This window comes from Pocillopora damicornis, chromosome 13 (assembly GCF_964200805.1).
Source record: "Pocillopora damicornis chromosome 13, jaPocDami1.2, whole genome shotgun sequence".
Taxonomy (NCBI): domain Eukaryota; kingdom Metazoa; phylum Cnidaria; class Anthozoa; order Scleractinia; family Pocilloporidae; genus Pocillopora; species Pocillopora damicornis.
The window spans coordinates 19,685,849-19,712,750 of record NC_142682.1 but is presented as its reverse complement, the minus strand read 5'-3'; the positions used below and the strand labels follow the sequence as shown (position 1 = coordinate 19,712,750).

At 41.7% G+C, this 26,902-nt stretch overlaps 1 protein-coding gene across 1 annotated transcript; it reads left to right on the top strand.

Moving 5' to 3' along the window:
* Window positions 1–6,196: 6,196 nt before the first annotated feature.
* LOC113686719 (protocadherin Fat 4) lies at window positions 6,197–26,855 on the top strand. The gene is made up of 6 exons (XM_027204377.2): window positions 6,197–6,454; window positions 9,579–21,832; window positions 22,288–22,349; window positions 22,817–23,121; window positions 23,445–23,680; window positions 24,270–26,855. The coding sequence occupies exons 2-6, from the start codon at window positions 9,686–9,688 to the stop codon at window positions 26,274–26,276; spliced, it is 14,757 nt and encodes a 4,918-aa protein (XP_027060178.2). The 5' UTR covers window positions 6,197–6,454; window positions 9,579–9,685; the 3' UTR covers window positions 26,277–26,855.
* The last annotated feature ends 47 nt before the right edge of the window (window positions 26,856–26,902 follow it).

Here is a 26,902-nt window from a genome sequence, read left to right as displayed (position 1 = left end):
ATGTCCGTGTGACCACGAGGTAAGTTCTTTGACAATTCTCGATAAATTCGCGGGAATTAGAACCAGCTACCTAGGTTCAGCCGACGACATGATATCGCATGTTAAAAGGAAAGTAACGGGGAGAAATTTCTCAAAACGACAGATTGGAGACGGTTCTTCTCTAATTCATTATTGGATATTTTGCCCACATCAAGTTGCTCACCACGATGTAGGCCTTCATCCGTTTTTCTTTAGTGCAGATTTACTGTGATTAATGAATTTTTCGACCCATGTTCCTAACTCAGACAAACAAAGAACCTCAGGACATTCTATTGACTTCCGAGTTCCGGCCTAAGGCTTATTTTTTAATACAGACAACAGCACAGCACGTCAAGAATTTCTCAGAAAAGCGCAATCAAAGTTTAATAAACTGAGCAATACAAAGAAACACGGGTCTAACTTAGCTTATGTAAAGCAGGTTCATGATTTGAACCGATTCAGATTGTGGAAAAAAGCCGCTTAAAAATCCATCTATTTAAGTATGGCGTGAACAAGATTATCGGTACATGCGCCATTTTGCTTATTCTTGAAGGAGCACACCGACCGCCTTGGTGCTGCCGGAAGCGGCTAGTTTCTAGAGATGTTTCTTCAAATTTGTAAGAAAGAGCAAAATTCAATTTCATTTATCTTTTGCTTGAACGATTTTCTTTAGTGTTCATTCAGTCCTAGTATGTACAATGATGTGAAACTCGAAAAAGCTCAAAATGGAAAAATTTAAAAATGCAGGATATATACTTTTTTTCGGACGCATTCTATCTGCTCTCTCGGCTCGCCGTTGTTGATGCAAATTCGCGTGAGTTCTTGATTTGTCAACACTCTCATTCAAACTGTTGTCAACTGGAATTCTGCGGGATGTTTAAAACAATACGCAAAGTACATTCACGGTGAGATCTCTAGAAGTAATCTCTGTTTTTGCAATTATGGTTCAAACACTTTTACACAAATATGAACTTGTATAACATTACGCCCCAAATTGGAATTCCTTGTGTGCCATTTTCACCACTAAACCCGTGTGATTTTCAGCTTAAAGATCTATTCCCAGCAGAATAAAACGTTGAATGTTTTCATTTTTTAGTAAAGCGGCTATTCTAGTTTTAAAAATAGCTTAGTTTTGCCTTCTGATCTGATTGTGGCTGTGATGAAATTCAAACAACACACGGAGTGCCGGAAACAGTAAAGTACTGAACTTTAGCCTTGCTAAATCAAACCAAATGATTACTGTGGACGAAAATAAATATTTTCAATCCTTTGCCATCAATTATTTTTCCATCATGTCAGTTTCATACTGTTTCAGTTACGAAGACCTCACGGAAAGCCACTTTGACTTAAGAGATTGAAAGAGGAATTTGGAATTGTTTGACCTTCCTTTGCAGCGAGCGTGGTTTGAGCGCAGTGATTTTGCAAGAAGAATGCAATAAAATACCGGTAACTTCAGTTCAACTGATTGACAAACTTTTGTTTTTTCTATACACAATTTTTTTAATTGAGAGTAATCTACAGTTAAGAACGTTTGCTTTACTACTCATTATCAAAACAAGGCTTTAGATTCTTACGAATGTGTTATTAAATAAAAAAGGCGTAGGCATTGCATTTACTATTATTGGGAAATTCTTGATACAAGGTTTCTATTCTAAATTACCCTGTTCAGAAATTACAATTGTAGTAGTCAACCCGTTTCGGGAATATCAAACTTTGCGACTGGACTCAAGTAATTTCCTGTCTAGGCAGCCCAAATTCAAAATTCTGCTATGCACTTGTGATTCATCACAATAGTGAACTGAAAGCTTAGAAAACATAGTAATATCGAAGCAAGGTTGGCCTGCTTGTTGGTTGTTTTTCATGTGGCTCCCATTGCCGTGCAGATATTTTTCCCCATTATTACCGGTCGTCCTCCCCCGCACTCAAAGCCATGATAGTCTGAAAGTGAACTCACTTCCTATTGGACTTTGTTATCAAAGTGCGCACGTCTGGAAAGAAGCATGAAGAAACGACTGAAGAGGCGAGTTGTTCGCTCGCTTCCTTGTACAAACATCCGGTGCAGCTCAGTCTACTTTTCAAAAAAGCCTCATCCCTTGAGCTGCAGATGAATCAATGTTTTCGAAAACCTCACAATTAATGAGTAATGTTGACGTGCAATGTATATATTGTATCAATTTTGGAAATGAAAAAATGATAACCAATATTTACAGATTCCGTAGAGGAATGTTGATAGACTTATCATTTTTTATCTTTCCGTGTTTTAACACCAAAATGGATTGAATAAAAATTGATCAAGTACACGTGATGAAACCCTTTAGACTGGAAAACCATTGATGTAAAATGTGTGGAAGTGTTCTTTATCTTTCCTGGTAAGCTTTGGTTAAAAAAAAAAGAAAGAAAGAAAAAAGTCTATGTGCCCGAATCATACGCTCGCACGTTTTATTTGTGGGCCCACATAGAGTTTGATATTTGGCCCGTTGGATAAAAATAAAATCACTTCACAAGCACAAATTTTTGTAGCAAAAATTTTGAGAAGTTTATCATTCCTTGAATATGCGATATGTTGGGTTTTGAATTGTTCCAAAACGATTAATGTCCATAGTTGCGTAACAGAGGGAATGTATTAGCGAGAAGCTAGATTTTAAATCATTTTCTAAATGATTAACGAACTCCTGGTCATTAGTAAATCCGTTTTCAGTTTGTTTATGATAAAGAGAAGGAATGCGTGTTGAAAAGAAGCTTCGCCAGGATATGCAATATGGTGTAAAGGTCACTTCCAAGAGTCTCTTCAAACCTACTGATACAGAATTTTTCGTTGGTATCAGTCATAACAGTAAAATATCATTTGAATTCTTATACATGCCCAAGTAAGAAACATTGTTTAAATAACAAAAGTGTATTTAGTTTGAAAGCTGAAGAGTCACTTCACAGCACGCGGTGCTGAATCAAAAATTTCCATCTCCTTTTGAACAATAAAGTATTGCAGTTAGTTCAGACATTTTAAAGAATAACTTATTTTTATTTTAAAGAAATATGTGACAAGGTTTCAATATCATGGTCTAATTGGCTCCGGGATATTTAATGATTTTTGCGTGTTGAAATTTACTTAAATAGTAGCGCTTTTTCATCCACGAGATATCATGATATTCTTACAAACGTCCAATTTGAACGTTTTAAAAGTCGAATATTAAAAATCTAATTTTGGAACTTTTTTTTAAACGAGTACTTGTCTCAACCGTCACGTCATACCCTTTCCAAACATACTTGTTATTAGTAACACAATGCCAGCAAGGATTAGTAAATTTCCTTAGATAGAGATTTAAATACCACCACGATTTCAACTGTTTCTTAATTTTCCCGCCTCGGGCTTAAGGAATAGTTTCGACGTGTCAGTAATCACGACTACGACGAAGACAAATTACGAAACCAAATTTGCTCAGTGTACCTGGCTACTTCGACCTAATTTTTTCTTAATTCAAGCTTGGAAGAGAGTCGAAGATGTTAGAACTTTTTAGGGTAAGTAATTTGAAAGCTAATCGAAGTTATTATCCACAAGACATGTTTGGACAATTTTTCATATCTTCAGTAGAACATTTTCATTACGGTAGTATTTGAGTTATCAAGGACGGTGCGATCATGCTATAAACTGTCCTTAAATGGTAACAAGCAACCAGTTTTAATGAGGGAACTCTATAACATCATTTTACAGAAGGTCAGAATTTAAGTATAGTTCAATGCTCCCAGCTGCTACCCTTTTGGTCGTCATGGCGAGTAAGAAACATCGGATGACTAAATTTGCAGCGGAAGTCCTGTAGTCGGCGGACGTAAAGGATGCTGTGGCGCTTTCATTATTTCTTGTGTTATGTCCAAAGTTAACATGAGATAAATATTGTCATTAACCAAGATTAAGGTTCCGTCGTTGTCTCACACAATTTTTTTCCTCCTTCGATTCCCCTGCGAGATCTCCTTGAACCTCGTGAACAAAACCTGGCTTTAAGCAGTATGCGTACCAAGGCCGTAGCCAGACTACAGAGCAAGACGAGGCAAGTTTCGAGCGCCGAAGGTGCGAGCCGCTAAGGGGGTATGGGGGCATGCCCCCCCAGAATATTTTGAAATCTAGAGGCTCAGAAATACTCTTTTAAGCATTTTCCGTGGCCTTTTTTTCTTCAGAAGGTCAATCTTGGGCCAAAATCGCCTCGTCTTGCCTCATGCCAGCTACGGCCCTGGATACGTCATGTAATACGCGCTATTGCCCAGTTCTTTCTTTTTCTTGGCCTTAGCAGTTATTCGTCTTGCGACAATCTTACAGTTTTTCGTCGTCTAATGGGGACTCAGTGTCAAAGCGGTTGAACTTACAGCCTTGTACGTACAAGAAAATTCGTAGAACTGAAGATTACAATGGAAAGACCAAACATGTTCTTTTCCTGAACCGAATGTTTTCTCTTCTTTTCTTTGGCTCGCATGTCGGTTGAGTCTGCTACGGTTGCTGTTTTTAATTGTTATTATTATTATTAACAAAAAGTTCGGTTAAAAATTTCCTGAGTGGTAAAGCGGGGTGAGTTAGTGGCCATCTTGAAATACGAGCTGAAAGACTACGGAAACGAGGCTGTCGAGGAGTAAGCCGATTTAGGTAAACCCTGGGAACGAGAGGGGAAAAAAAGACCTTGAAGTACATTGTCCAAGTAAGTTTGCCGGTCGGCGATTTCTACGAAGCGTAGCTGTCTTCGCTTACAAGGTATTTTACTATTTTCACTTATCATTTCACAAAAACGCTGTGCCACTGAGGTTTGGAAATTCTAGTCCACCCTGTTTTAGAATTTGACTTTTAAAGCTTCTAATTTCCGGTAGCTTCTTCGTCTCCGTTCGGTGTGCATCTCTTAACAGTAACCTTCTATTCAGTTGAATCTTCTACCTCGGGTTTTTTGGACAGAAGTTGATTTTCAAGGATCTCGTTAATCAAGGTTAGCCGCAAAAACCTTGCAAACAGATGATTAGGAAACTAAAATAGATACATCACAGTTATCGCATGTCCGATCAGCAACTAACCACGATAAATTGAAACGAGACCGTGTTTTTTCTTTTTTTGGCTCCTGAAAGACTGTAACTGAAGCGAGAGCTTGCGGATCTCATTCCGAGGGCATTTCCCATTGAAATGTATGCGAGATAAGAAGAAAATCTTTTTTATGCCTCTATTTTTACGTTGCTAAGAAGCGTGCTGGGATATTGTATTCAACAACCATATACAGACAAAGATTTCAGCGCAAAAAATTTATCGTGGATTCCAAATGTGACCTTTGTTTGTCTTCTGGAAGACGAATTGTTCACATACCTCTTGCTGAGGTCTCCCGATGACAGGACAAACGAGAGTGAAAAGTGGTGCCTTGAAAGATCCACATCCTATGCAGCAAACTGTTAGTTGTTCTGACTTATCATTGAGATACTAACAGATTTCGGAAATGAACGAGAAGCAGTGAAGTATCTCAAGGCAAATATACTGGCGACAGACCGTTAATATTACATAACAGCTTACTATATTGGATGTATACAACTGTCTATCTTATTTAAACTGTAGACACCATGATTACTTTATAAATAAATAGTCAAGAGGATTCGTTTCCGTAAACTTCTTTGTGACAATAAATGCTCGACGCCTCAAACTCGGTCGAGGTATGATTTTCGTATGAATAACTTTAACTTATTAAAAAAATAATTTTGACACAGAAAAGAAAAACCTCTGAACTAAATATCCTGTCTTCCCAGTTATAGCCTCCTGGCTATAATCAATATACAAGTATTACATAAAAAAATAAAAAAATAACATTGTTATTGACAATCCTAACCGCCAAAAAAAAAAGATCTGTCTGGTGAAACGGAATATTCGAGCTTCTATCAGAATGTCTCCGTGATTAAATTTTCAGGTTAATTTTTCTTATTATCAATAGCTGTTCAGATTACAGAAGTACATATTTTTAATTGTCAGTAAGATTGATCAGTTTTGTAATTATGTCCAATCGCGTGGTCGAACTCCGATCTGTAACCAAATTGTCTGAGAATTCGAGGCATGTTATCATCAGCGAAAGCAACATTCGCCCAACCGTCGTGAACTCATTCACCGCAGAACCAACATGAAGCAACTGATTAACGAAGCAATATGTCCTCATGTCATGCAAGCTTACTCAGTCGACATTCTCTGTTACAAGATCTAGGCTACCTTTACATGGCAAACGCGACAGCCGTGTAAACTCCCGGACACCGTTTTATTCTTGAGAATTCACAATTGCGTGATTACATATTCGTTCTATGTGAATCACAGAGAGTTTACTAGACGACTTGTTGATGTATTTTGCGTCATTTTCGGTTTTTTCGCTATAAATCAGGTTTTGGGACATTTTAAGGAAAATACAAGGTCACTGCAGCTTGTTTGTGCTCAGCTCAGGTATGTTTAAGTGTTTGACATCAATTTTGCCGCTGACTCTACAGTAAAATCATCATCGATCCAGTTTTGTTTTCGTGAACTTTCAAAACCAAAAACTTCCTCAGGCACTCAGCGCACGTGATAAAAAAAGGTATCGTAATATTATATTACATGTTACTGGATAATAATCACGCATTATTAAGAAATAATCTGTCTCTTGAAGGTAAGCAAAATATTTCCTCAGTTTTGTTAGTTATGGTCGTCGAAAGTTTTCAGTTTCTCACAGAAAAATCTGTCGTTCATTTAGTTTGAAATATTTCAGCTGACTTCGCGGTACTTAGCTCTAAATAAGTCTCAAAGTGGGAAAAATAGCGACGAAGGAAAGTCTTACTTAGCGCATTCCGAGATCTTTCGCCGCCCACTACGCGTGCGCAGCCAAACTTTTCACATTTTCACTGAGAGAAGTATGATTTACGACGGAAAGCTCAACCAAAGTGGGATCGAAGCTAGTGAAGTTTTCATTTAAAAAAAGTAGTTAATAACTCATGCGTGTCCCTTGTTGATGCTTTTTTAAAATATCTTGACACATAGTTGAGGAGGTCACGTTTATTTTGTGGTAATCCGGGATTGCTTCTTAAAGGTATCGTCTTACGATAAAAAGATGGGATTTGGACAAAATGCATTTGGTTCTCACGTGGACAGCACGTGGCTCCAATGCGAACGCTTCAATAGTTTAACATCGACTTTGGAGAGGAGGAGGATTTTTTCAGTATTCTTCTCCCCTCTGGCTTTCAGACCATTTAAGATGCGGGCTTTAGGATCGGAAATCCAAGGAAACAAAGTAATTCTCAGTTTGCAACGTTTTTCTCTTTCGTTTTATCGTTCCTAAAAGTAAGCAGAATAGACGCATACATACTTGATAGTTTTAACCATCAACGTTTAAGAGTCGATGTAAGCCGTCAATACAAGCAAACACTGTCATTGAACAATCAAAGCTCTTGAGCAAACAAAATAACTGAATTACTGTAACGTGAACGAAACCATCTATATTCGTTCACAGTTTATGTTTGAACAGCAATTATTAAGCTAGAAATAGACGCTTTGCTTATTTCTATTGCATGGTCAAATCTGTCTTAAAGCCAATGATAAAATTTGGAATTCACAGGTAAACATTTGACGCCAATAAGAAATAGACGTTTTATGATTTCTATCTCATACCTAAATCTGCCTTAAAGCCAGTGATCAAATTTGAAATTCATAAGTAAACATTTGACGCCAACAAGAAATAGACGTTTTACAAATTTCTATCACATATTCAAAACTGCCTCAAAACCAGTGATAAAATTTGGAATTCACAATTAAAAAAATTTGACGCTAACAGGAAAGAATTTTCAATCTCTCAACATTCCTTTTAAATGGCAATTGTCCTGCTTATTTTCCAGCCTAAAAAGGGCAACTCCAAAGTCCAACTGTAGAAAACAGTATTTAACTGATTGCGCAAGGTATCTTTCAAAAAACCACTAATACGATTTGTATCTTATTCTGACGTCAGATGAACTCTTGCCACTCAAACATGATTCTTATAGCAATATAACAATACATAAAGTTATATAGTTACTTGTGGTATGCGTGTATTACCTTTAGTGTTGAATAAAAATGTCCAAGGACTCATTCAGCAGAGTTTTTCGAAAAAATCCCCTTGTTGTGGGTCAATTGTTTAAAAGGTATAGGTCGAGCGTAACTTGAGTATGTCAGTTTTGTCTCAAGTTGAAGAAAAAACAAGATTATGCCGATAATATGAGCGAAAGTTTCGCATTTATCAAATTTCCAAGTTTATTCTAACTAGATTAGTTTTCGAGACGAGCCTTTAAGATGGCCACGGAGATTGAACAGTAGTTTTCCAGGCTCTGATCACGCTAACGTGTGATATTTTATCAAGAATCATTTAATTTCTATTCGTGACTTTCGTGAGCAGTCCTTCAGTAAAGCAGTTTCCGTCAGTTAATTGGCCCCAAGCGAGCAGATTGATTGAGCATTTTCATGAGTACACGGCACATTATCCGCTGCGAGGTTAAAACCGCTGGAAGGAAGAAAATCAGTAATTAATCTGATTTACCAGCTAGACGTGTATTTCTAGCCAATTAGATTGCTTATTTTTCCTTCTTTGAAAATAATTGTTTTTATTAACAGTGATAAGTTCTAAACCCTCCGAATACTTGCTTCAGAGCTTGATTTATTAAGTGCTTTAGAACAGAAATATTTGCCTGTCCGCAGAGCTGGCGCATGCAGAGCACAGATCGCCTCGAGGTCACTGGTAATATCTACTACATGGTCGGTGGTCTATGTAGACCTAAACATCGTGCGTTAAATATCTCGTTCGAAGTAAATGTTTTTATTTCTTCGCTGGCCTCAAGAGGGTAGAGGTCATGGCGCACAATACGTCTTACATTACGCCGGGAATCCAATCTTTCAATTTTTGTGACAATAGAGTTGTTTGCGCCTACTGTTTTTCATTCGCGAGACATAAATTGATAGGCACTCAGGTTCTCACCCGCCCCCTGGGACAAAACACAACCGATTTATGCACAGATAATGCCTACTATTTAGTTCCGGAAAAGCGCGCTCACGAGCAATTACGTGCAGGGAAATTCGCTGACAAGCAAATTTATTTGTTGAATTTCAATAAAAATGTTAACAAGGCTTGAATTCCACATTTTCCTCCTTAGAAATAAGTTTATTTACTTGTGACAAGTAAGGAATTTAGATAATTTATCTATTGGTCACGTGCCTTAGCATGCGCCCTCCCACTTGTGTTGTTCGGTTGTTACGCGTCAGTAATGATTGACAGCTTCTTATTCATCGGTGACTTTGCTACTCTCATAAATTTTGTCTAAGGTTGAAGTGGAAATAAGTCGTGCCACTAATATATTTGGTTAAATCGCAAGTTTTATCATTCTTTGAGTCGAAAGGAAGTGCCAAAGATATCGTTGTTTGAATCTATGCCGTGAAATCGCTGGAAATAGCCGATACTTTGTTAAAGCGTTCAGACTAGAATGCCGAACAACTGTGGCAAAGCTTTTGTATTTCGTGAAATGTAACGCAGTGCAAGTCCGCTAACGGTTTCTGTATAATCATTCTACTGTAGTGACTCCAGACTTTGAGGCGATGGGAGCTCTCACCTTTGGCTCTCTTCTTCGAGTTTCATTATCATGACAAGTAAAAGGCTCACGGAATTGTCTTATACAGCAAATTATGGTTAAAGAAACCGTCGGGAAACCGAAAGTCAGAATTCGAACGCTACTATGGACATTTGTGTGTTGTTGTCTAGTAATCAACTCTGCTTCAGCTCAACAATACGTATTTCAAGTTCAAGAAGAATTAGCACCTGGAGCTCCTGTTGGGACCATTAAGACTTCACCAGGAGTAACATATTCATTTGAAGGAAATCCATCGCGGTTTACGCTTAATTCTCAAACTGGTGCCATAAGTACAGCATCTCGGATCGATCGAGAGACATTGAGCAAAAATCCGATTACTTTGCAAGTTCGTTCGTCGTCCTCGGCAACACTTATCGACGTGCTTGTACATGTTGGCGATATCAATGACAATTCGCCAGAGTTTTCTGCTTCAGTTTATCCGGTTAATTTTTGGGAAAATGTTGCGGTTGGAACCAAGTCTTCGTTAGTATCAGCGACTGACAAGGACGCTGGACAAAATGCCATCATAGACTATGCCATTGTGTCCGGCAACGAAGCTGGGAAATTCAGACTCGGTAGGAATTATACCGAATGCAATGACTCCCTGTTGTGTATAATCACACAAGGAAAACTTGATCGTGAGGATGTAGCTTTTTACGAGTTGAACATCTCTGCAAGCGATCGAGGAAGACCTTCGCTGCATGCTTATTGTTTGTTGAATATTACAATTTTGGATTTAAATGACAACAAACCTGTGTTTACAAGTAACTTGTACAATGCTACCTTGGATGAAAACACTCCAGCTGGCGTAGAGATTTTATCTGTGACTGCAACAGACTTGGATCAGGGCTTAAACGGTGAAATAATGTATTATTTCGTGAACGATGTAGACAATCTGAACAATGATGCAAGCATGTTTAAATTAAACGCCACCTCTGGAGTCATTAGGACACTCCACCATCTCGACTACGAACTTAAAAAGTCATATATCTTCGAAGTTTTCGCCAGAGACAAACCTGAAGAAGGACAGGCGAATGTAAACAAGACAACAGTACATATCTTTATACAGGATGTCAACGAAAACGAACCAACAATACAAATATATTATGTGAATGCTCAAGTTTCTGAGGCGTCTGAAAACGGCACAGAAATTGCAACTGTCGTTGTGCGAGATCTTGATAATCCTCACCCTTCAAATGACCAATTTGAGATGTCTCTTTCAAACACAAATGGTAGTTTTGCTTTGAGCTTTGTCTTTTCTGCAAACCGCATAGGCTCCGTGTACAAACTACAGACCAAGGGTTCTTTAGATCGTGAAAAGTTTGCAACTTACAATATCACAGTGACTGCGAAAGACAAAGGAAAACCTGTCCTTTCTGCATCTGCTCATGTGCTGGTGTCTGTTGTTGATGTGAATGATGGAGTACCAACATTTCCCAAGTTGAATTACCAAGCATCAATTAGTGAAATTGCACAGAATGGAAGTACAGTTTACTCCGTTCAAGCCTCAGATTCTGATGGAGGCTCTAATGGTCAGATTTCTTACTCGATTCTAAGCGGTAATTCTTTGAATTGGTTTCAAATTGACTCACTCTCAGGTCTTATCAGCACTGCTGCGCCTCTGGATAGAGAAGTTTCCAAGCAGATTTCCCTGACTGTGCTCGCCAAGGACAGTGGATCACCACCTCTTAATAGCAGCACAGTGGTAACTGTAACAATTAAGGATGTGAATGATAACAAGCCAACTTTTTCTAGGAGTGCTTACTTTGAAAAACTAGCTGAGAATTTAAGGCCAGGAACTGTTATTATGACATTGAATGCAACAGATGATGACAGTGGTGATAATGGGAATGTGACATACAAAATTGATTCTGCTTCTCAACAAGTACTGAATACCTTCAGCCTTAATCCTCTCACTGGTGTTCTTACTACCAAAGTTAGACTTGATCGGGAGATGAAAAGCTCCTATACTATTCCGGTGAAGGCTTCTGATCATGGAAATCCTCCACTGTCATCATCAACTTTAATACATTTGAATGTTGATGATGATAATGATAATCATCCAGTATTTTATCCTGTTACTTATGTGGAAACTGTGCTGTCTAATGCACAGTCCACAGTTATCACTCAGGTGATGGCAACAGATGCTGATGATGGAACAAATGCACAGATTATCTATGCCATTGCAGCTGGGAATAATGGTAATTTCTCCATAAATAGCTCCACAGGGGAGATTATATCATCACCACCTCTCACCAAAGGTTTTTACAAGCTGAACATCACTGCTCAAGACTTGGGCGGTCTTTATGCAAAAACTTCAGCCACTGTTGAGATCACTGTGCAGGTACAATCTGATGACCCTCTTAAATTTGAGCACAGCATCTACAATTTTTCAGTGCATGAGAATGTCCCTTCTGGGACGTATGTTGGAAAAGTTATTGCTACGACAAAAAACAACAACAACAGCAGCATCCAGTACGAAATCATTTCTGGTGATCCACAACACCATTTCACTGTGGATGGTTCTGGTGGAGTTATTATGGTCAATGGACTTTTGGACAGAGAAAAGAAAGCAAACTATGTCTTAAGTGTGATTGCAAAAGCCTATCTCTTGTCAGCAACCACATCTGTGGAGATAGACATTCTGGACAGAAACGACAACCAGCCAGTATTCAAATCTCCTAGTGCTCAAGTGACCATTGATGCTAACTGGTCAGTGAACAAACAAATTTATGTGGCATCTGCTACTGATGAAGATGCTGGTCTGAATGGATTGGTTCGTTATCAGTTGACTGCTGATGGTAATGGACTCTTCAAGGTTAATGCAACATCAGGGGTGATCTCCCTGTCTAAGAAGATAACCAACATTGATGATTCTGATTATGTTGTGCAAGGGTTTGCATCTGATGCAGGAGCTCCTCCACTTCGCTCTCCCTTCATGTTAACTGTGAAGATTATCACTTATCATCCCCCACAATTTTTGTTGTCATCCCTTGTGGCAGATATCCCCAGGGATTTGCCTGTGGGAAAACATTTTCTTCCTGTTATTGCGGTTGATCCAGATCCTGGTGTCAATGGAGCATTAACTTATGCAATTGATTCAACAGGCAATGAAGAAAAACTGTTTGGAATTTCTTCTCATGGTGCACTCTTCGTAAATAAGGAGCTCAGCAGAGCAAATGGCACATCTACCATATCTGTTTCTGCAACTGACATGGGAACTCCACCTCTCAAAGCTTCCATTACAGTGACTATCAATGTGAAGAGCTCAATACAGTATCAAGCCATATTTGCTAATAACACTTTTGAATTTTTTATTCTTGAAAACAAACTTCCCGGAACTACTGTTGGCCACCTACTTCTTCATGAAGATGGTTCTTTGAAAACCAAGAAAATAACTTTTTCTCTTGTTGAGGCTCATGATGATTTTGTGGTGGACTCCGATACAGGACGAATCTTCACAAGAGGAATGTTTGATCGTGAAGAGCTAGTTGCTCAAAGTGGAAGGAATGTGTTGACTTTCCTGGTAAAGGCAGAATACAGTGACACATCACTCAAGCAAGATTCTGCAGTAGTGGTTGTGACTGTTAAGGACCAGAATGATAGTCCTCCAGAGTTTCGCCGTTCAGTGGCTTATATCACAGTCCAAGAGTTTTCTGGATTAGGAGTTGTTTACAGAGTGATAGCTTCTGACCCTGATGAAGGAGATAATGCTAAGTTTAATTTCTCTATTGTGGATGAACCCAAATCCGAAGTGTTTTGGATCGACCCACTTAGTGGGAATCTATTCCTTAACAGCTCACTTGACAGAGAAAAGATGGATCATTACAGTCTAACTGTGCAGGCCACAGATATTGCAGATGCCTCCTTGTTCTCTCAAAAGTATCTTGAAGTTATTGTTGGTGATGCTAATGACAACAAGCCCAACTTCACGGAGGAGTTTGCCACAGTGAATGTTTCTGAGAGTTTGCCCGTATCTTCTCAAATAGCCGTTGTTCAGGCAACAGATAGAGATATAGGGGTCAACTCTGAGATTGCCTACGCCATTGCTTCTGGGAATTTAGAGGCTGTCTTTGATATCAACCACTTGACAGGGGAGTTGTTTCTTACTAAGTCTCTGAACTTTGAAAGAACCAGGAGTTACACCCTGAACATTACGGCAGTTGATCGTGGGAATCCACCCCAGTCTGCAATGTCAAAAATTTCAGTGAATGTCCTTGATGACAATGAAGCTCCTGTGTTTGTTGATAAAATAAATACTATCAGAGTTCAAGAAAATGTCAATGCTGGGGAGCAGATTGGACAGTGCTCAGCAACTGATGAGGACAGTGGGGAACGTGGCCGCATAACATTCAGCATTGATAGCCAAACACCTACAGAAGAAATGGCATTTGAGATAGACCCGTACACTTGTGTGATTACCACAAAACGAGAACTTGACCGTGAACACACCAGCCTCTACAAACTTGTAATCAGGGCAATAGATAATGCAAGTGCTCCGATGCAGCTTTCTGCAACGAAAGAGGTCACTGTTGTTGTAGAGGATGTGAATGACAATAATCCCAGGTTTGTGACTGCACCAGCTGTTGTAGTGAAGGGTGATGAAGCTCCCAATGATGTGATAGCAACTCTGTCAGCCTATGATAAGGATTCTGGAACAAATGGTTTGGTGACCTACAAAATCACGCAAGATGTCGACAATATTTTCCAAGTGAATATCACCACAGGAAAGTTATCCATGAGATCTAGGTTACCTTCAAAGAATGTGTTCCACTTTACAGTAACAGCAACAGATGGTGGATCACCATCTCGTAGCACAGATGCTGTAGTAACAGTGTTCAAGGAAGGAGGACCAAACAGTAACCTTGCCTTCAGCCAGGCAGTCTATAGCACCTCTGTGTTAGAAAATGCCAGCAATGGGACATCTGTGACTAAAGTCAAAGCAGTTGCTCCTGGATCACAGATCAAGTACTACATCACCTCTGACTCCAGCAATGGTTCATTTCTCTTAAATCCTGACAATGGCGAAATCACAACTGTCTTCGAGCTTGATCGTGAGAGTTTTTCTACCTCGCTTTTTTCGCTGACTGTATATGTAGTTGATTTGACGGGACAAAACCCTAAGACTGGAAATGTCACAGTTGACATTTATCTGAATGATACTAATGACAACAGCCCTGTATTTGTGTCAAATGTTTACAGATCAAGTGTAAAGGCATACACATCACCGGGTGTCAGTGTTACTACTGTTTTTGCTCTCGACGAAGATGTTGGCTCAAATGCGAAGGTTACGTATTCCATCGTTAGTGGTAATGATGGTAATGTATTTCAGATAAATGGCTTAACTGGTGTTCTAACCGCCGTTAGACTACTTAACCAGAGTTCCAAAGCTGTGTACAGGTTAGCTGTGAATGCAACAGATGGTGGATCACCTAAACGGTTCTCAAGCTGCAGTGTTGTAGTGACAGTCCTTCCTGCTAACAACTATGCACCACAGTTTTCCCGTCCTTTCTATTCATTTAATGTTCAGGAAGGGACGGCGGTTGGCATAATCTTTGGGACAGTCAGCGCCTCAGACCGTGACAGTGGATCAAATGGGAGAATCAGATACAGCTTAACAGGTAACCACAAGGATGTGTTTTCAGTGGAGCCAATCAGTGGCAATTTAAAGGTTGCAAAATGGCTTGACAGAGAAGAAGTTGAAATCTATATCCTGAATATTTCAGCTAGTGATCAGGGTGACCCATCTTTGTTTGCTTACACTGAAGTTTATGTGAATATCCTGGACAAAAATGACAATGCTCCACAATTTAATCCAAGTTCGTATTCTGTGAGTGTCTCAGAAGCTACTGGAATCCACTGCAATATTTTGACTGTTACAGCTACTGATAAAGATTTTGGCTCCAATGCACTTCTTACATACACAATTCTGTCAGGAGATGATGACCGCACCTTTTCTATTCATCCCAATGGCACTATCTACAACCTTAAAGAATTCGACCGTGAAAAGAAGAGCTCTTACTTTCTCACCATCCTGGCCAGAGACAAAGCAGTTCCAATTTCGGCACAACTTTCCAGCACAGCTACCGTGACGGTGGATATTGGTGATATCAACGACAACATCCCTTACTTTATATCCGGTAATATCAGTCATGTGTCTGAGCATGCTTCAACGGGTGATGTTGTCACAACTGTTCTCGTAGTCGATCTGGACGCTGGAAGTAATAGCGAGGTTAGCTTCAGTCTCGCCAATAATGGTCTGGTTCCCTTTACTATAGGTTCGAGTGATGGTGTGCTGCGAGTCGCTGGAATGTTGGATCGCGAAATTCAAGAGGAATACGTAATAAAATTGGTTGCAACTGACATGGGTGTTCCAGCAAAGCGCGCAGAATTTGAGATGACTGTGATAGTTGATGACTACAATGATCATGCACCGGTCTTTAAGCCTAGTCCACCTGAAGTGCATGTTTATGAGAACATTTCAATAGGAAGTGAAGTTGCCCGCTTTTCAGCCACAGATGACGACGAAGGAAGCAATGCAGAAGTGACGTTCAGTGTCGTGGCAGGACGTGGAGATGGAAGCTTTGAGATAAATCCCAGAAATGGGATCCTCCGCACCATTCGGTCCCTGGATAGAGAGACCACACCCAATTACACAGTTGTTGTGCGAGCGTCTGATCGAGGAGTGCCGTCCATGTTTGCAGACCGAGATTTGACGATCTTCTTGCGCGACGTCAATGACAACACGCCCACCTTCTCTGAACCTTCTTACACGAGACATGTTACTGAAAACCAGCTACAAAGCAATGTAATCATTTTAAGGGCAGTGGACAATGACGAAGGCAGAGACGGCAGTGTAACTTACAGTATCGTCCAAGGTAACGAACGTGGTGTCTTTACTGTCAACAGCAACACTGGCCAAATAGGACTCAGGGTCTCTTTGGATAGAGAGGAACAGGAAGAGTATAAACTGAGGGTCCAGGCTAAAGATGGAGGGTCTCCTTCCCGGGTAGGAGAGACTGAACTCATCGTAAAAGTGGATGACGAAAATGACAATTCTCCCGTGTTTAGTCCCGACAAACTGAGAGCTTCAGTGAAAGAAAATGCTCCCGCAGGTACAAGTGTGTTCCAAGTGACTGCAACGGATGCTGATACGGGTATCAACGGAAAAATTACATACTCTCTGTCCAAGAGTTTTGGGTGGTTTGAGATTGACCGTGATACTGGGGAAATAACAACCAAACCCACCGCTCGCCTCAATCGTGAACTTAACCCAGAGTTTGAGCTCGAAGTGCTCGCCACTGATGGAGGGATTGCAAGTCGAGAAGGGAAAGCGTGGTTACATCTTACCGTTGAAGATGAGAACGACAATGATCCAATATTTGATTCCAATCTGTACACCGCTACAGTAGCACCAGCAGCCCCTCCAGGTACTTTCATCATGATGGTGTCTGCTACGGATCAAGATATAGGCCCTAACGCGGAAACAGAGTACACGATAACGAGTGGTTTTTCTCAGGTCTTCAATCTCGCACCCAAGACAGGTATTGTCTCTGTGGCTCAAAACGTTCCCCAAAGTCCTTCTTCATATACCTTTGGTATAAAAGCTACTAATGTCAACGCTCCCCAACGCTCTGCGTCTACTAAAGTCCAAATTGATGTGGCGACAGGAACAATACCAGTATTTCAACACCTGGACCAGACGATAACAGTCTCTGAGCATGCACCAGTGGGCACTAAATTGGTAACTGTAAATGCCACCGGTCACATCATGTATTTTATCGCCGCAGGGAACATTGGAGATGCTTTTGAAGTTGGCAAACTTGGTGGAGACGTAACCATCAAGTCACCTTTGGATTACGAGGAACGGACAAACTACACTTTGATCGTCGGTGCAAAGGCATCTGGCAGCCAACCACTTTCAGGTTTTGTGAAAATTCACGTAAATGTCGCAGACGAAAATGACAACCTCCCAGTGTTCAGCAAGAACATTTATCGAGCGGACATTCGCGAGGAACTTCCAATAAATACAACAGTGCTGTGGGTATCGGCCTCTGATGCAGATTCCTTGGCTTTTGCCAAGGTGGAATATAAATTGGTCCCGGGTAGCATGCAGGCTAGTTCAGCTTTTAAAATTTCAGCCAAGAACGGGCGTGTCTCCACTAAAATCCAACTCGATCGTGAAAATATCTCTTCATACACTTTTATGGTTCGCGCTGAAGACGTGGCAAACAAATCCTTGGCAAGCGAAGCCGCTGTGATAATTAACGTACAAGATATTAATGACAACATCCCTCTTTTTGAAGATCCTCTGACTGCATCTGTTTACGAGAATACCACTGTAGGAAGCTTGGTGGCATTGCTTAAGGCTCACGATGCCGACACCACTCAGGTCAGCACTCGTTTGCAGTTTAGATTCACTGCCGGTGGAAATCCAGGCAATACTTTTGGTCTTGATACATACAGCGGTAGATTGACTCTGGGCAAGAATTTAGATCGGGAGAAACAATCCCACTACACTCTACAAGTCAGAGTGAGTGACTCACAACACATAACCATGTCCAACTTCACTGTGACTGTTTTAGATGTAAATGACAATCCTCCAAGATTCATCTCAGATCCTGTGACACACCAAATCCCCGAAAAGTTTGCAGTTGGAGCACCGGCTTTGAATGTGAGTGCAACTGATGACGACTTAGGCACCAACGCTGAGATTTTGTACTCGATTCTTCCGTCACCTGCAAGCGATGCATTCACAATTGACCGCCAGACGGGTGTTCTTCGCCTTTACAGAGAACTAATATACCACAAGCCAAGTGCTTCTGGAAATAATAACTTCTATAATTTGACAGTGAAAGCATGGAATCCGTATACGCCATTCCACGAGAAAACAGTTAATGTTGTGATCGAGGTGACCGATATCAATGACCATGCTCCGGTGTTCGAGTCTTCATCGTATGTGTTATTCGCCGTTGTTCGTTCAACGGCCGGCGAGACGGTTGGTCAGGTGCAAGCGGTCGATAATCGGGATGACGGTGCCAATGCGCGTGTACGTTACGAGGCAGTCAGTGGAAACGGTACATCATTATTCAACATAGATGCAGATAGTGGGAATGTTACCGTGGGTGGAACGTTAAATGTCCTAGGTTTATACCACGTAAGGGTTAGAGCTCAAGACTTAGGAAAGCCAGTTCAGGAAAGTTTTACCAACGTCTACGTGGAAGTTGTCGAAGTCAATGCCTTCGCTCCAAAATTTTCACCTGGCCAGACTGTTCTTTCCATATCGGAAACAAAGGCTGTTGGGGATGAAGTTGTCAAAGTTGAAGCCAAAGACCAGGATACCGGAACGAATGGTCAAGTATCCTATCACATCGATAGCAGTAATCCGCCGGGATTCTTTGGAATTGGTCGTAAGAACGGGTCAATCTATGTGATTAAGACGCTGGATTATGAAGTTCACAAAACATTTTTACTTTCGGTTGTGGCTTCTGACGGAGGGAAAATTGCCCGCACAGACAAGCACACTGTTCAAATAACAATCTTAGACGCAAATGATAACCGACCAGTCTTCGCACCTGAGGAATACCACGGATATATACCCGAGAATACAGCTCCTGGAAAGCTGATAATTACTGTTACGGCACGAGATCCTGACACTGGTGACAGCGGACAGGTCGAGTACAGCATCTCCAACACCGCATTACTGGGCTCGTTTGAAATAAATTCAGGAAGCGGGGAAATAAAGAGCAAGGTTATCTTCGACTATGAAGTGCAACGGCTGTACGAGTTGACCATCATGGCCAAAGATCGGGGTACACCATCATTAATCTCACAACCAATGGCCAAAGTTTTCATTCACGTCACTAGTGTTAATGAATTCACACCCAAGTTTAACAAGTCATTGTTTACGGCTTCTGTGGCCGAGAACGCACCGGTTGGGCAGTCTGTGACACAGATATACGCCACTGACCTGGACAAAGGACCCGATGGTGAAATTGTGTTTCTACTGGTCGGTGAAAGTAAAGACCAGGGATTCAAGCTCGACAGATCAACCGGGGTTTTAAGTGTCTCAGGAGGCTTGGACAATGAGAAAGCTGGTGTCGTCACCCTTCGTATTCTCGTCAAGAACGCGTTACAAACGAATGTGACACCTAATACCAGCGATCTGTCAACTGTAATCGTAACTGTCACGGACGCTAATGATGCTCCCCGGTTTCTGCAAATTGTATATAACGCCCGAGTGAGGGAAGAACAAACTGCCGGTCAACTTGTTACCAATGTCACTGCTGTAGACGATGATATAACCAAGCAGCCGAAAGGGATAACATATGGAATTGTGGCTGGTAATACTGGAAATGCTTTTGAAATCGATAAAACCACTGGTGCGATAACAACAGCAAGGAAGTTAGACAGAGAAACTATTTCTCACTACCGTTTGACTGTAAGTGCTACAGACCAAGGGCGGCCGCCCATGTCAGGCAACGCTACTGTCAATGTCAAGGTTGATGACATCAACGATAATGCGCCACGCTTATTTTCAAACTGCACGGGTATGATCAAGGAAAACCAACCCGCTGGTACCACAGTGGTGACACTGCAGGCTCACGATCGAGATATTGCTCCAAATCGAGGACCATACGCTTTTGCTATCAATGGTGCTGACTATGGAAAGTTCCAGGTGAGCAGTAGTAGTGGTGAGATCACAACCACAGCTGAGCTGGACCGCGAAAAGATTTCTTCCTACAATTTGTCGATCAGGATCACGGAAAGTGGCTCTCCGAGGCTCCAGGCTGTGTCACACTGTCAGATGCTTGTCCAGGATGTGAATGACAATCCACCCCAAGCAACCTCACGTGTGGTGCATGTGAATAGCTTTAACAGCTTTGCATCGGGGCTAGTAGCTAACGTCCCACCTAATGACCCGGATGTTGACGACAAACTGACCTGCAAGATCATCCGGGATAGCGAAGGATTGTTTAGATTCACTCCGGGAAGCTGTATATTGAGTACAAACAAGAGATACGACGGAAGTGCTGAACTGGACATAATGGTGAACGGATCTGATGGAAGATCTGCTGTTGAATACAATGTTAAAGTGCGTTTTGTCGCCTACAACTCGTTAACCATCAACAACAGTGTAACGGTGCGAGTGATGAATTCATCTCCAGAAACTTTCCTTGCACAATCCTATCAGAAGTTCATTGATGCCATCAACCGCATTCTTCCAGCAGGCCATGTCTCTCAGCTATTCAGTGTGAAGTCAATTGCAGGCGATTTTGTCGATTTGTCGATTGCTGTGAAAAAAGCACATGGCGGTCTGTACATGGTACGAGAGACTCTCTCTGACCTGCTAAGCCAAAACAAACCTGATATAGAGAGAAATGGTAAAGTACAAATCAAACAGGTCGACTACACTCCCTGCACTGCTCACAGTCCATGCCAAAATGGCGGCGAGTGCACAAGTTACATTCGAATTCGAGGAACAACGAGCACATTGACCTCAGTGCCTGTGGTGTTCTTGTCTGTGGATTATGACTGGCGCTTTACCTGCGTGTGCAAACCGGGTTACGAAGGAGAGAGGTGTGAGATCAGCGTGAAAGGCTGCAGCTCCAAACCATGCAAGAATGGAGCTACCTGCTTGGATAGGGACCACTCGTTCGAATGTTTGTGTCCAGCTGGATTTAATGGACCCACTTGCGCCAGTGACATCAATGAGTGTGCCAATAAGCCGTGCAAGAACAACGGACACTGCGAAAACCTGGCTGGAAGTTACCAGTGCCATTGTAAGCCTGGTTACTTGGGAAAGAACTGTTCGTCTGGGTACGATTTCTGTCGAGTGTCCTCGCCTTCAAGTTGGTCCCCGCCTAAGTGCACGTGCGCCTCTGGGAAGGCTTGTTGGTGCCCCTGTATTGGCTTTCAATCTGTGTCGTATTTAAAACTGCCAACCCTTAGCAGCCAACAGCAAGGAAAGTTTAATAACATCACTATTGAGTTTTCTACCTCCAAGAGCGAAGGGCTGTTACTCTACAACTCGGACGGAAAGTACCGCTTGGATTCCGATTTCATAGCCATACAGATTCTCCGTGGTAAGATACAGATGTCGTTTAATCTCGGGTATTCCAGGAGCGCAGTTGTGGTGGAAGCTGGTCAGTCTGTGGACGACGGACAATGGCACACAGTCACAATTATAAGAAACAGGAAGGTATGTGGCGGTTGCTTGAGTGCTCAAAATATACTTTCTCCTCACTATACCAGTACATTGAACCGAAGACATGTGCTGAGAATAACCCAAATAATCAACTAAGACCCCAAGACGTATGGCTGATGAGATGACAAAGTCTCAGCACTAATTTATTGTCAATATGTGGCGATCAGTCAAGAGAAATTATGTTTTAGTGTTGGACCTGCGAACTACCACAGTTTGCCTTTTTCATTTCCAACATTGTGTGCGAAACGAATTTCACCATTCAGAGAAAAATCTATACGCAGATCACCTGATGGTGTCAGTATGATAATTATAAAAGAACTCTTTTTAAGAAGCGCGAAAAATTCGTGATTCTACAGGAGACAAAGAAACACTCCTCGCGCGCTCATTCTTCTTGTGTGTTTGCGTTGTAGTTAACATTTTTAAACCGACATTTGTTTAAACCCATCTAGGAAGGTAAAGTCACTGTTGATTCGTCCCGCACAGTGTCCGTGGTTTCCGATGGACAACTAGAGTAAGTATTTCTAAAGGAAAAATTTCTTAGAAAGAGATTGTACGAACATGCGGTGCTTATTGAAGATTTAAGTTAATCTCTGAGAATATATTTGGCCACAAGCTTAGCGAATGCTCGTCATAAACGCAATGGCCTGTCGGTCAGCGGTATGGACTCCGAGTCGAGAGTTCAAGGTTCAAGATCTGGCTTGGTCATGGTGTTTTGTTATTTGGGAAAACAGTTAACTATTACAGTGCCTCCCTCCGCGCAGGAGTGTAACTGGGTACCAGCAAAATGTTAGAGCAGCCTGACAAAATACAGGGGGAGGGGTGGGGGTAACCTGCGGTGGAGTGGCATCCAGGGGGGAGCATTAATATTCTTAGTTGCTCCTTGTTACAGAAACCAGGATAAACTGCGGTTGGAAGGTCATTTGGCTTAATTGCAGACATTTTTATCGGATTTTAACTAGTGATCTTTTTGCCTCGAAGGAAACTAGACTTGAACAACTCGCCGTTGTTTCTTGGTGGTATAAAGGACTTCGATCAGTCCCTGGATCACCCGGGCAAACACATTCAGACTGATGATTTTCTTGGCTGTATGCGGAATGTGTTCATCAACGGCAAGAAACTGGAGCCAAGTGCTGCCACGGAGTCCGATGGCATCATTGACAGCTGTCCGCGGTTAGACCAGTGTGCTGCAAACCCATGCGAGAATGGGGGGACGTGTGTTGATTATTGGTTTGAGTACGTGTGTGAATGTCCGAAAGGATTTAGTGGAAGGAACTGCGAAAAAGGTTGGTGTGATTGTTCTGGCAAAGAATCTCTTATTACGCAAGTAACGAAAACACAAAAAAATGTGAATTTTTGAGTGGTTAGTATTTTCTTAGTTTTCGTCTCCTACGCTACCATTTTCAGTGCCTCTCTAGGGCTAAGCCTCATTGTATGGTAGGGGCTTTCTTTACATTTATTGGAAACCCAGTTCATCCTGGCGATTATTCGTGAACTACAATCCGACACAATTGTGGAAATATTTTCGCAAGGCAGTGAGAGAAAGGAAAAGTTATTGTTAGTTCATTGTTTATCGATTTCAATTGTTCGTTTTTCTTCTTTATTACAGTGGTACAACCAGTGAAATTTAGCTCGGATAGCTTCCTAGTGCTGCAGTTTAAGGACAGTTACCGTCGCGAGCAGCAGCGAAAAGAAAAAGAAGGAATCTCCTCACGGAGAAGAAGAACAGTGTCCTCCAACCAGGAACAGTTTTCATTCAGATTCCGCACTCGGAACATGAACAGCCTTCTCCTTCTCGCCAGTGATTCAACCACGACTGTGTCCTCTGGCTACACTGTGTTGGAGGTAAGCTAATTTTCTATCGGCAATGACTTTGATTGAACATTTTTTTTATTTTTCCCCATTGAATGAGAACTTTCTGACAAGGTACCTAACTCCAATTAGCGTAAAAGCCGCCTACACCTATGCCATACACTGTTATGCGCTTGTTGCCGTTTAAATTTCTTTGTCCGTAGTTCGCAATAAAGTTCTTTCGTACCTCTGTAGAGTTACTAATCAGTTTTTTAACTAATAATAAGTTTCCTTTTTAACCCCTAGGGGACTGAGGGGGTGGGGGCTTTTTGACTCAATTTGTGACATGACATTACTAATTAGCTCGTTTGAAATCACTTTTCCGGTATCCTCCCATGCTGGCAATTGACTGCGTTCCCACTGTTTCGCATAGCTTCTGGTTGTGTTTTTACATGGAAGGCAGCAGTTTGAAGATCGTGAGTTATAGGTTTGCGAGTTCTTCCACGGTACTACGTTTTTTTTTATAAATGGCGGCGTCCCTGCAGTAATTTTTTTTAGCAAAGTACAGCATTGCTTTGTTTACTTCTTGCTTGAAAACACTCAGCCCTTATTAACGCCGATGTTTTTTGTTACTTTCTTGAAGATTAAATCTGGAAATCTCAAGTACAGCTTCGGAAACGGGGGTAACATCGCAAGCTTTGAAGTCAAATCTTCCACTGTTTCTGATGGCGAATGGCATAATGTTACTGTCCTTCATGTTGATAAGAGCGTGACGGTCACGCTAGACGGTAATATTCATCCAAAGTCATTCGAAAGTTCAGCACACGATTTTCTTGGTAAGAACATAAGGATCTGGTTCCTTGGTGGTTACGATTCGTCTATGTCGGGCTTGAACTTGGCAAATTTCTCCGGTTGCATGGAAGATTTAAACATCGACGGTTTACACGTGTCGTTCTCGGGACCCAACAAGTTCGCTGCAATTTCTTCTCAAGGCGGTTCAGTCGGCGAGGGGTGTGATGGCGGCGGTTTCTGCTCCTCTGTCATCTGCACAGACCCCAGTAAACCTTACTGCTTCGAAGAATGGGAACTAGCAACCTGTATCAGCGACAAGCAGTGTAAACCGAATCCGTGCGTGGGGAATGGGACCTGCCAGCCGCAGAAGGACGGTAACTACACTTGTATGTGCAACGGAGAGATCGGAGCTTGCACTGCAACCCCAGGTGAAAGAGGCAGAGATGGTGATGACAAGTCGCTAAGCACTGGAGTTATCGCAGCTATAGCTTTTTTTGCAGTGTTGGTAATACTTATCATTGTAGCAGTGATTTTAGCTCGTCGGTATCGACGGCGACAAAAGGCTAACGACAAGACGGTAGCAGAGGGTTTTGACGCGGCTGTCACCGGGGCTGAAGTGGCTGCAGATGTGCAGGATGCTTCCCAGAGAACATCTCCCTCGCACAGCAGCGATGACAGCGGTGTAGTCATTCGTAATCCGAGTCAGAAGTCGTTGACTGATTTGCGACCGGCTACCCTTCAGAATGGCAAGGACATTGTGATACACAACGTCGGAGCCCCTGAGGATTATCAGATCAAACTTACGAGATCCCAGGAGAAAATCGACCCAGGATTTTCTGAATCCGACGGGGAATTTATCATGCGCAATGACGTGGCCTTGAAGGAGGTGCCTGCTGATCTAGGAGATATCTCAAGGCTGTCACGAACCCCTAATCATCGAAGTACGCCATTGGAAAAGGAGCTCTTACGGTCGGCACCGACAAATATTCGATCAAGGAATCGCGAGCGGAAAATTCCGAACCCTCACTTTAGGCATGGCACGGACAAGCGGCAACCGCTATCCAGAAGTATCCTGGATCCGAGATTGCGCGTGCCAACTACACAGCCAACGAAATCTTCGAGACGCTTTCGGAAAGGTTCGCTGGGTTCTTCGAGCAGCGACGAACCTGCGGACCTCTCCGATGCCGGTCACAGGTCGGACGATAACAACTCTGAAAGACTTGAACACTACGATATTGAAGTAGCGAGCCTCGGCTATAGTGAAGTGTCTTACCAATATGATCCTAATACTTTCAAAGACCATTCGTTGAACCGCCAAGAGCCACGGGGATTATCAGCAGTAGAGATCGAGAGACTTCGAAAGCAAGCACCATCGGGAAGCTTACTTGATGCAGTGTCCTCAGTTAGTGACGAAGACGCCCCGACAATCGGTAAGTTGTCGAGCGTTCTCGAAGTTCCCGACACTTCAAGTGAGAGTTCCGATGATACTTTTACGTGTAGCGAGTTTGAATACGACAACGATGAACCTAGCCGAGATGAGAATGAACGAGGTAGTATGATATTCTCTAAGCTGGTCAATGGAGATGCGAAGGAGAACGAGAGTACTCCGAGGAGAAAGCCGAACGAGGGACGAGCGTCAAACCGAGGATCGTTAAGTACTTTAAATCTGAGTGATGATGAAATTTTACCAAACGCTTTAAATAATAAACCAACGAATAGCAAGAAAGACTTATTCAACTGGGACGATGTGTTGAACTGGGGATTGAGGTATCACAATCTTCGAGGAGTGTATAAAGACATTGCACAACTGAAAGATTCTACGAATGTTGGAAAGAACAAGGACGAAGAGTACGTTTGATAGAGAGAGAGAGAAGACGTTATTTTTTAGGGAACATTTTATTTATTTATTGAAATAAGGCTTGAAATTATCAATCCAAGTGTGAGTGGAAGGTGTATATAGCAGTAGCGTGTTTTTAGTTGATTGTTTGAGAGAAAGAGGTTTGACTCAGAAAGACATGTTACATGCAGAAGATGCTTTTAGACGAGTTCAGAGTTTTTTTTAATAACTTTATTGAGTTTTCTGTGAAGACGAAATAAGGACAGTATTTATCTATTGAAAACTTCAATAATGATTTTCAAGGGTTTTAAAGCTCTTTTCCCATACGTTTTCATTATTACGTTATATCTCTCTCGTGTTACTAATTCTCAACGTTTTCATTGGTCATAGTCCTTTAGTATCTGTAATTGTTCTTTATTTTTGTTTTTTTTAATCGACGGAGGACATTAACCTGGGGACCAACCTGGGTTCGTTTTTATACGATCTTAATCTGGTATTATTAAGATGACTTCCACTCGCAAAATACAACAACAAAGTTATATTAGTAGAAAATGAGCGCCACCGTTAACGAAGGCTGATTAAAGTATGTTTTGTACGGAATGTGTTTAACGAGCCTTGATTATTCTCACTGATATTATTTTCGAGGC